At 45.4% G+C, this 11,648-nt stretch overlaps 1 protein-coding gene across 2 annotated transcripts in view; it reads right to left on the reverse strand.

Moving 5' to 3' along the window:
* CMTM4 (CKLF like MARVEL transmembrane domain containing 4) overlaps nucleotides 1–11,097 on the reverse strand; it is a 77,740-nt gene extending 66,643 nt beyond the window's left edge. Inside the window, exon 1 of one of the 2 annotated variants that reach the window (XM_042231757.2) lies at nucleotides 10,794–11,097. In XM_042231757.2, coding sequence (XP_042087691.1) covers nucleotides 10,794–10,892 — 99 coding nt within the window. In that variant the 5' untranslated portion in view covers nucleotides 10,893–11,097. Of the gene's footprint in view, nucleotides 1–10,706 lie in introns of both variants that reach the window. The other variant, XM_027978029.3, reaches the window with a different exon arrangement.
* Between the last annotated feature and the right edge of the window lie 551 nt (nucleotides 11,098–11,648).

Genomic DNA, 11,648 nt, shown 5'->3' on the forward strand with positions numbered 1-11,648 from the left:
AAACGAGTGACAGACTCGACCATCTAATGTGAGCAAACAAGGCCACACACGGGAGGAGCTGAGAGGAGGGCTGGGCCTCCTTTTAAGTGAGAATTTTTCACACAAAAATCCTCCCCCCCAAGAAGTTAAACTGCGCCGTTCTTACATTTTGAGATAGATGACACTCTGTCTGTGACGTGTGTTTCTCTCTCTAAATAATCCACTTCTTACCTATCACTTTCTCTCTCACTGAATTCTTCCTGCGATGAGCTTCATTAAGTTCTGAAACCAGGTGTGTGATCTCAGTTGGAAGACTGTGGGGTTTGCACAGGTTCCGGTCCCTGTGTATGGGCTCAAGTTCTAGTTCTGAGGTGAACAGTTTCAAAGGTTACCCAGTGTGTGACTGGCAGGGCCTGAAGTTGAATCTTGGCTATGCCACTTTAGTGTGATCGCTTGTAACCTCCACGCTGTAATGTTCCTGGTCTAACGTGCCCACAGCAATCTGTACATACATCACCCCTGCGCTATACTGCAGCTATCTGTTTACATCTCTCTCCCAGCCTCGAGGTGCTCTTAAGAAAGAGCCATTCACGGAGAAGGAAATGGCAACCCACTTCAGTATTCTTGCCTGGGAAATCCCATGGACAGAGGAGCCTGGTGGGCTACCGTCCTTGGGGTCGCAAAAGAGTTGGACATGAGTTAGCAACTAAACAAGACTATGCTAAAAATATTTTCAATAGTAAAGGATATTTGGTTACCTCCATTATAGCTTTAAAAATAGCATTAAAAAAAAAAGAAATTAAACTGATTCACAATAAGATAGTTTCCAAATGCTAAAAAGGCAAGCTGTTCTCCCAAAAGAGGTATCACTTTCTGACTTCTGTACTACTCATCTGCCCCCTCTTCGGTCAGCTACAGGCCTGCTCCCAGCTCTGGACCACTTTAAACTGAGCCTCTGAAAGTATAAACTGGCTCCTGGCCACCACATGAGATGCTGAGGCCATGCCCTCAGCCAGAGGTGTCTTGCTCTCTCATTCTCTGCCTTTCCCGGTCTATTCTCCTCCTTAGACTCTGCTAACGAATCCAAATCCCAACTTGTCTCACCCGCTTTTATCTCTTCTGCAAATACAGCCTGTCCCCCAGGAATATTCTTACTTTCCAAAGAAAAACCTCAGAACACACTGTCAATATATGAGCCCTTGCGGCTCTGATTTCAATGACTGGACTATTTCATAATTTAAAGTACAATAATTTTTTTTTTAACTTAGGATGTACTTACATAGAGTCTGAGACAGCACAGGAAATCAGGGCTGTCTGGGAAAATGTAGGATCTGTGATCAGGCCTTTGACTGTTGCTCTATTCTCTAATAAACAACTTTATTTTCTAAGGACACATGACATCATTCTCCAAAAGGATTTGGAGCTACTTCTAGGAGTAAGGATAAAGAGTCAGTGAGTGATAGCTGTGGGTTGAAGGCCAGAATGCTGGTATTTTCAGTCATTTCAACAGCTCAGGAAGCTAAATGGACCATCATGGAAAATAAACTGCTCTGGCCGCTACACAGACCTCAGCCCTTAATGGGGTGAATCACACACCCCATTACCTGTGCTGGAGCTCAGGTAAACGCAGCACTAATTCCAGAGGCTGGAATATGCCTCTCCCCAGCATGCAGGAAAGCACCCATTCATTCTACCAGGAGAAGCCTCACGGATCTGACAGGGCGTGTACACCTGACCCCCTGACCTCTCTAAGCATCCTCTGAGGTGCCATGACCTGGGAAAGGCTCTTAGAACTTTCTAATTAAGAAAAAAATTCATCACAGTGATAATTTAGAAATAGAAATAGAATAGAAATATCAAACTCTATCTTGTATATAACAGGAACTAACAGTGTGTACATGTTAAGTCACTTCAGTCGTGTCCAGCTTTTTGCGATCCCATGGACAGCAGCCCGCCAGACTCCTCTGTCCATGGGGTTCTTCAGACAAGAATACTAGAGTGGGTTGCCATGCCCTCCTCCAGGGGGTCTTCCCGACCCAGGGATTAAACCCGTGTCTCTTATGTCTCTCGCACTGGCAGGCTGATTCTTTACCAGCAGCGCCACCTGGGAAGCCCCAACACAGTGTTGTAGGTCAATTATACTTCAAAATTAAACTCATAGAAAAAGAGATCAGAATTGTGGCTACCAGAGATGGAAGAAGGGAAGGAATGAAGGCAATCAAAAGGTACAAACTTCTAGTTACAAGATAAATAAGTACTAGGAATGTTATGTACAATAGAGTAAGTATAATTAACATTGCTATTGTTATATATGAAAGTTGTCAAGAGAGTAAATTCTGAGAGTTTTTCTAGTCACAAGGCAAAAAAGATTTTTTCTATTTCTTTTTATTTTGGCTGTGCCACATGGCATGTGGGGTCTTCGTTCTCAGATCAGGGATTGAACCTACGCCCACTGCAGTGAAAGCACCGAGTCTTAACTACTGGACTGCCAGGCAAGTCCTCTATTTCTTTAATTTTTATCTATAGGAGAGGGCTGTTCATTAAAGTTAACTGTGGCAACCATTTCATGATGTATGTGAATTAAATCATCATGCTGTATACCTTAAACTTACAGTGCTTATGTTAAGTATATCTCAATAAACCAAGCCACTCCAGTATTTTCTCGCCTGAAAAATCATATGGACAGAGGAGACTGGCAGACTACAGTCCATAGGGTCACAAAGAGTCGGGACACAACTGAGTGACAGAGCACTCACACACATATGACAATAAAATGGAAAGGAAATTTAAAAAAAAAGAAAGAAAGAAAGAACAAAGGTCTTCCAGAGCCGTCAATGGAGAATTATTTTGGTCCTGGGACCCAAGAGGAGTCCTGAAGGTCTTACCGAGCTCACCATTTCCCACTGGAGGTTCTTGTGGGTATGGACATTGGTAACTTGGAATAAACTGAGAACTTTAGGTATGTTGTAGGACCAAGTTCATAATTGTTTTTAAAAATGTTCAGAAATGTAATGATATTGCCCTTTGATCTAGTAGAAGTACTACTTGAAATTTAACAACACCACCACCAAAATAGTAACAATTCAAAAGAAGAATGCAGGACATTTACTGAAGGATCCTTCCTTTTAGCAAAAAATTGGAAATCATGATCAGGGGAAACCACGATCAGGGGATCTAATGCAGTCTTTGGAAGGGAAAAATTCCAAAATTCTTTTCATTGCCTAAGATTTTTTCCCCTAATTTCCTTCTAAGTTACAATGTTTTCTTTTTCCATTGAGATTTACCTGGCATATAACATTATAACAGGGTGTACAACAGAATGATTCAATATCTCTATATACAAATATCTGTATCAGTAATGATGTAGACATTATCACCACATGATCAGCACAGTAGGTCTTATTTAATACGCATCATTATACATAGTTAAAATTTTTTTCCTGTGAGAGCCTATCAGATCTATTATCTTAGCAACTTTCAATTGCAATACAATTGCAATACAGTATTATTAACTACAGTCACCATGCTATAGGGTAAATTCCTTTCAGGTGCAAGAAGTTTTCCCATTAGCATCAACAAATGTATTAAGCACCTGCTATTACACAGAAGGCTTTTTTTTTTTTTTTTTAAGGAAGATAGACTGAAAAACTTCTTAAACTTCAAGTTTCTTCAAGATGTCTGTATTATTGAAATCATTCTCCCCAAGGGCCTCCAAATTACAAAGTAAGGAAAGTAATAAGAGGTTAACTAAACATTATGATTGGTATAACAGCTTTAAGGCTAATCTATCCTGAGGTAGAGCTAGTGACAGCTGACGCCCTGGGAATATTTGAATAGAAGATATTTGCATGTGATAAACAAAAGGATGAAGAGTCATACAGTGAAAAGTAAGTCTCCCTTCCACCCTGACCCTTGGTCGCCCAGTTTCCCAACTAGGACATTTCAGAGATATGTGACAGTGCCAACAGGTTCACGTGACTTCTGTGTGAGAGACACTCTGCTAAGGACTTTGTACAGAAGGCTCACAGGTGCCGTGCCAGTAGCACTCTGCTCAGCTTCGATTTACAAACAAGGAGACCTGCTTGTGGCCTGAAGTGAACAAGCAATGGCCCAAAGTCTTGCAGTGATAAGAGACACAAAGTCCGTACTCTCAGAACCCCTCCTCATCCCCCTTCCCCCTACACACACCCCTGAACTCTGCATTCTCTCTTCACGTTGCTGTTTCCTCAGCCCTGGAAACCAATCCTTCACCACTCCTCTGATTAACTTGACTTTGCATATCAATTTTAGAATCATCTTGTCTCTTAAAAAAAAAAAACAAACAACACCTTGCTGGGATTTTGGGATTATGTTAAACCTACAGGTCAATTTGTGGAGAAAAGATATTTTAATAACTATATTGAGTCTTCCAATTCATGAATATGTCTGCCCACTTATATTGGTAGTCTTTGATTTCCTCCTTTAGTGTTTCATAGCTTTCAGATCCCATACATGTTTTATTAGATTTAGACCTATTTCATTTGTTTCAGAGCTATCGTAACTGACATGGGTTGCTCCCCACCCCCAATTTCAGCTTCCAGTGATTTATTACTAGGATATAAAAATATGATTGATTTTTGTGTGTTGACCTTGCTAACTCACACATTAGTCCTTGGAGCTTTTTATTGATTCCCATGGGACTGTCTACATAGACAATCATGCCATCTGCAAATAGGACAGCTGTTCTTTCTTTCCAATCTGAATGCCTTCTATTTACTTTTCCTGCACTGGCTAGCACTTCCAGTAGGATGCGGAATAGCAGTGGTGAGAACAGACTTCACTGCCTTGCTCCCCATCTTAAGGGGAAAGTATTCTCTCACCACCAAGTATGTTAGCTGTAGATTTCTGGCAGATGCCCTTTTCCAGGTTTGCTTGGCAACATTTATCATGAATGAATGCTGAATTTTCTCAAAAGTTTTTTTTTTTTTTTCTGCACTGACATAATCAAGTGTTTTTTGCCCTTTAAACTGTTAGCATGGTGGATTCTATCTCCTGATTTTGGAAAACTGAACCAGCCTTTTGTTCCTGGGACAAACCACAATGATTGTGATGTACTATTCTTTCTATATACCATTGCTGGATTCGATTTCCTCATATTTGTTGAGGATTTTTGTGCCTGTGTTCATGAGGATGAACATGGTCTGGAGTGTTCTTTTCTTGAACTGTCTTTGTCTGGTTTTATAAAACAGACGTGTACTAGACATTTTTCTGAGGCCTTGAATGATAATTTTACTATTTTAAGCATCATAAAAACTTATGAATGGTTTTAATCTTCGATTTTCTGCTAGAATTTCCTTGACTCCAAGTTTTTGAGCAGGAACACAACTTTCAAAGATAACAAAATTCCCAAGGGAAAATAAAACTATTCTAACTATTCTCACCTTAAGGTACATGTGAGAATCTCATGCAATGGAACTACTTCATCTGTCGTTCTCTGCAGGTCCCCACCCTGCTTCAGCATAGTCAGCGAGGCAGGAACTGTGCTCCCCAGCCTGGGATGAAAAACTGACACAGTTTCTATCAAATAAAAGATACATTATTACCCAACCCTGAAATGCAAATACTCACAGTGGTCACTGAGTTACCTGAGAAAGCACCTGCCAAACATTAACCCCTTTAGTTCTTATAATTCCCCAAACGTTCACAAACGTTCAGTCATTACCACTCACATTTTACTATGCTGCTAAGCTGCTGCTAAGTCACTTCAGTAGTGTCCGACTCTGTATAACCCCATAGATGGCAGCCCACCAGGCTCCCCCATCCCTGGGATTCTCCAGGCAAGAACACTGGAGTGGGTTGCCATTTCCTTCTCCAATGCATGAAAGTGAAAAGTGAAAGTGAAGTCATGTCCGACTCCTCACGACCCCATGGACTGCAGCCTACCAGGCTCCTCCACCCATGGGATTTCCTAGGCAAGAGTACTAGAGTGGGGTGCCATTGCCTTCTCCAACATTTTACTATGGGAGAAGCCAAATCACAATGGGATTAAGAGATTTCAAGGCAATCAGCAGAGCTAAAGTCTGAATTTAAACATCACCTAATACCCAACTTTGTTTTAAAAAATAGTCCTAGACAAATGCAATGCAAGGTCAGAAGGTCAATCAGGCATGGGAGGAACTTCAGAAAGGGATTCAGGGACTTCCCAGATGGTCCAGTGGTTAAGACTTCCACTGCAGATGGCACGGGTTCCAACCCTGGTTGGGGAAGTAATATCCCTCAAGCTGGGCAGCACAGCCCAAAAACATTAATACAAGTGATGAAAGGAAGGAAGGAAGAGAGAAAAGAGAGAGAGAAGGAAAGAAGGAAAGGAAAGAAAGAAAGAAAGGAATCTGATGCAAAAGAGCTCACTGAGGGGTGTTTTAGGAACTTAAATGCTGATTCTGGTCTTGGCTCTTTTGACAAGGCCCATCCCCTCACTGCAGAAAGTGAGCAAGACTAATGGCTGAGGAACAGGACACTACACAGGAACTGCTCTCCTAGGGACAGCACAATGGCCACAGAGAAATCAAAATGCTTGTAGAGCGTATCATTTCAGCATGTAAGAGTCAGCCAAAAGATCACCCAAAAGGGTGGACCAAAGACCAGAGAAATGTTCCTGGACTCAAGGTCTGTCCTGCTCAGTGGAACAACTCAAAGTGATGTTCAGGAGGCAGTAAAGGGTACATGTGCGTGCGTGCTAAGTCACTTCAGTCGTGTTTGACTCTGTGCAACACTATGGACTATAGCCTGCCAGACTCCTCTGTCCACGGGATTCTCCAGGCAAGAATACTGGACTGGGTTGCCATGCCCTCCTCCAGGGGATCGTCCCGACCTAGGGATCGAACCCACATCTCTTATATCTCCTGCATTGGCAGGCAGGTTCTTTACCTCTAGCACCACCTGGAAAGCCTAAAGAGCATACTGCCTGGGTACAAATCCCAGTTCCACCAACCATGAGGCCTTAAAGGAGTCACAACCTCTGTGCCTCTAATTTTCTCATCCATAAAAGTGACGAGAGTAAGCATTCATTAATGATGTCCGCTGTTATTATTACTCAGAAAGTTGTCCCACCGAGGGCCTGTGCTTTTCTGACACTGTCCTAACATCAAGGTATAATTGATAGTGTGCCCCTCCCCATCATAAGAGCAAAATTCTGCTTTCAACCAAGTGTGCTTGAGAAAAAAACAAAATCAAAATAGAACAATGAACAATAAATAAACATTAACTATTTCATTAAATGATGTCTGGGAGCTAAAAACCAATAAGCACTCACAGAATCCACATTCAAAAGGAAGAAGAAGGTATTTAAATCTATAGCTTAAACCAACTGTTTTCCTACAAAAAGTACATTCACATTGTTTGAGATATTCTCCCCAACGATATAAACTATGAAAATGCACTGATTAATCTCCATGCTATTTCAGATTAGTTTTATGATCAAATAAGGTTCCACTTAAAAGATCAATTTAACTTTTAAATCACTAGGAAGTAAGCTATCTTTAGTTCAAATATGTAATTTTAGGACTTCCCCGATGGCGCAGTGGATAAGAATCTGCCTGCCAATTTGGGGATCACAAGCTGGATCTCTGGTCTGTGAAGTTTCACGTGCTATGGAGCAACTAAGCCTGTGTGCTCTAGAGCCCATGTTCCCCAACCAGTGAAGAGTAGCCCTCTCTCTGGCAACCAGAGAAAGATCTTGCATAGCAACGAAGACCCAGCGCAACCAAAAACAAATAACTAAAACTTTTTTAAAAAGAGGGACCAGAGAGGTGGTGAAAGTTTATTTTTAAAAATTTAGTTATAATTTTGGGGTGGCATTTTCATCATGTTTCTTTAATTAATTAGCAACAGTGACAGCTAACATTTTATTACACACTAACTAAGCACCTAATAAGCTAGGTGCTAATTTCCACCTATTACCTCATCCTCTTAATCCTGAGGGAGGTATAGGCTCATTTTACAGAAGAACCCCAGCCTTGATGCTGACTATTTACGGTTCTGACAGAGAACTGATAGCCAGTACCTGTATATAAAGTTTTAACGCTAAAATGATACAGAGCTTCCCTGGTGGCTCAGCTGATAAAGAACGCACCTGCCAATGTAGGAAATACAAGAAACGTCTGATCCCCGGGTCAGGAAGATACCCTGGAGAAGGAAATGGCAACTCGCTCCAGTACTTTTGCCTGGAAAATTCCACAGACAGAGGAGCCTGGCGGGCTACAGTCCATGGGGTCATGAAGAATCGGACACAACTGAGCATGCATACACAGGTATAAAGTTTCAACACTAAAAATGATTACAGAAAGGTAAGTCTCAAACTCTAACGTGCAGGAGAACTTCTGGCAAATCTTGCTAAACTGTAGATTATGATTCATGAGGTCTGAGGTGAAGCCTATGATTCTGCAACTCTAACAAGCTCTTAGATGCTAGGACTACTGCCAAACCACACTTGGAGCAAGGACCTACAGGTGGCAATAGGCCACAGACTACAAAAAATTGTCTCTAAAGACTAAAACAAAATTTTAAAAAATCAAACTTTTCACAAAAGCCACAGAATTAAAACTTATATGAAACATATTTCTTGATGGGATGTTGCAACATCTTAGAAATATCTTCAGGGATTTCTCTGGTGGTCCAGTGAATAGGACTCCAAGCTGCCAGTGCTTCCAAGGCAGAAGAGATGGGTTCGATTCCTGGTCAGGGAACTAAGATCCCACATGCTATGTGGGGCAGCCAAACAAAAAAAAAAATCTTCATAACGACTCTTGTTTTCTTTTCCAGTTTAAGCCAAGAGTCCAATTTCTTGGAGTTTTGTGGAGGGGTTTTCCCCCTAAAAACCCTGAGTTTTTAATCAAGGCTGAAAAGGTAAATGCATGGGAGACTATTTCATGTTGCCATACCCTTCAAGCAGATCCCTGTCCTTCACTCACCCACATATAAGACAACCTCTCACTGTTTAAATTCTAGAGGCAAGAGTTAGGGGAGATTTTAGGAGCTGGACACCAAAGTTCTTCCAGATGAAAAGTAAAGTTCTACCAAAAATAGCAACTTACAAAAAGGCAATGATAAATACCATTTATCATTGGTTTCCATTTATGGCCTTAGGTGACAAAATTCCAGCAATGAGGTGATAGCTAACATGTTATACAAACTACTGGATTTCATTCTTTTACCAGATCCCTTAAGTGGCAGGTCTGTTTACCTTCAAAAGTCGGAGTGAACAAAGCAAGGTACTTAACAAGATCCCTAAATTCCACCTGGGTCCAAATTCCCTTTCTCCCAGCTCTTTTATTCACTTGTGATTATCTGTGCTGTACTCAAACATCAGCTAGCTGCTTCTTGTAAATGGCACCTCCCCCACCTTCTCCATTCTCTTTACTAACAGCAGTGCCTAAGTCCAGAACCAATATATCTCTGAGAAAATTCCAGTTTAACAGATAAGGTCAGTTTAAAATTCTAGAGAGGAATAACCTGCTTGGTTTGTCTTTCCTGAGAGCCCTTCAAAAACTACCACCCCACAGTCAGCAGAACAAGCCTTTCACCCAAAAGAAAGATAAAACAGGCTATGATTCTGCAATTTACAAACACTGAGACCTTTATTGAAAGGATATTCACGTTAAATGATTCCCAAGGAACCTTTACCAACGTACTCAAGTAAGCACAAGGAGACCAATGCTTGGAAGAAACAAAATGCATATACCGTGCAGGTCCGTGCAAATGGCTTCTCTGGCTGAGAAGTCAATGAAGTTTTGTAAGGGGCCTCAGCGGAAGGCCTACCTGTGTCAGGGAATACCGAGACACAGTTTTGTCCCAACAAGAGCATGCTCTATCCACAAACAGAGCTAAGCAACTAATCAAACAGGCTCGTTAGAAACCCACAAAAGAGGGGCAGAGGGGACACTGTCCTGAACGCCCTGGAAGCTAAAAATAAGTATTCTGAGGAAAGAGCTCTACCATAGACAAGCCCAACAGAAAGTTCTCTGTTTCTATTACCTCCAAAACTGGCTGCCCTCCTGCAGTGATTTAACTCTGGGTACCAACTGGGCAATGCCAGCCACCGTGCTGGGGCGGAAGATTCAGAGATGCCGGTTCTATCTTCTGGGCTAATTAGAAGGAATCAAAACCTCTGCAATATAAACTGGAGATTCTGCGGGCAGAGTTGGGCTCCCTCAATGCATCTAGACTACATGCCTCCATTCAACCAACATTTATTTGAGCGTCTACCATATGCTCAGCACTCTGCTGGGCACCGGGGAAGAAACCTTTCCCAGTAGTGGAACCAGAGACAAACGAGGAGGGTCCTGAGCAGCGGCGGATGTGCGGCCCCCGAAAACCTAACACAAGTTGTTGCTATGACCAGCAGCACCCAGGGGAAGGCGTGACCCCCGCCGGGTTCCGCGGACCACCAAGTCCAACAGTGAAAGAGGCTGGCGATAGCCAAAGCTGGCGTGGACAGGTAGGCCCGGGGGCAGGTGTTCAGGTAGAAGGCGCACAACTGAGGCAGCAGGGCTGGGGAAGGCGGGGTCCCCAAGGGAGGCGGGAGGGAAGCCCGGGGATCCGGCTAGAAGAGGGGGCGCAAGGAGCTGGGCGATGGGAAGTCTGGGGCGCGGTGGAGGCTGGCAGGGCCTGCGCCCCCTGAAGCGGGAGCAGCGAGGGAAGGCGCGCGGCTAGGCCGCCCGCCCGCACCTGGGGCCCCGCCCGGCACCTACCACTTGGGCGACCTTGAGGCAGCCGAGCGCGCCGCGCAGGTAGTCAGGGTCGCAGCGCAGGCCGGCCAGCCCGCGGCGCTGGCTCACCGGCTCGGTGGTGGGCTGGTACGGGCTGCTGGCGCCCGAGATCATGGAGGTGCTCGAGGCCTCGCCCTCGAAGCCGTCCAGCTCCTCGCCGCTCCGCATGCTGCCGCCCGGCCCGAGCCGCCTCGCGCGGCTGGCTCCCGGCGCCCGGAGCTGGCGGGCTCAGCAGGGCCGCCGCATTGCCGCCGCCGCCGACGGAGACGACGACAGACTGACTTCCCGCACCAGCGCCGCCGCCACCTCTGCACCCGCCGCCCCGCTGCGGCCGCGGTTCGGTCCGCTCGGGCTCGGCTCCCGCCGCCTCAGCAGCGGAAAGGGAGGGAGGCGGGAGCGAGTGGAGAGAGAAGGAGGCGGGAGCCGGCGCGGCGGGCCGGGAGGGGGCGGAGCGAACGCCCGCCCGCTGGCCGCTCGGTGGCGCTCTGCTCGGCTGCTCCCGCGAGGGGAGGCGGCGGCCCGCGCCGCGGGGCCTCGGAGAGGCGGGGCCTCTAGCCAGGAGGGGCTGGGGCGGGGCGCCGGGAACTCCGGCCCCGCCCTCACCTGCCCGTGCAGGGGGCCCGGCCGCGGCTGCGCCTCAGGCCATCGCGGCGTGGGAGGGCAGGGGTCCAGGAGACCAGGGATTGTGGGGACCCGAGAGTGGGGTCTGACGGAGGGTTGAGGTGGACCTGGGCGGGCACGGTGTTGCCTTCCCAGGGCGCTGCCTCAGTTTCTCCCCTGGAGGAAGTAGGCCGGAGGACTTTCTGGTGAGGGCCAAGATGCGCGACCTCAGTGCTGAGAACAGTAAGCCCGGGGTGGACCTGACTTGGGCTGTTTGACTGACAAGAGGGGGCGAAGTGTCTGGGCTCCCTCACCGGGCAACAA

This window comes from Ovis aries, chromosome 14 (assembly GCF_016772045.2).
Source record: "Ovis aries strain OAR_USU_Benz2616 breed Rambouillet chromosome 14, ARS-UI_Ramb_v3.0, whole genome shotgun sequence".
NCBI lineage: Eukaryota > Metazoa > Chordata > Mammalia > Artiodactyla > Bovidae > Ovis > Ovis aries.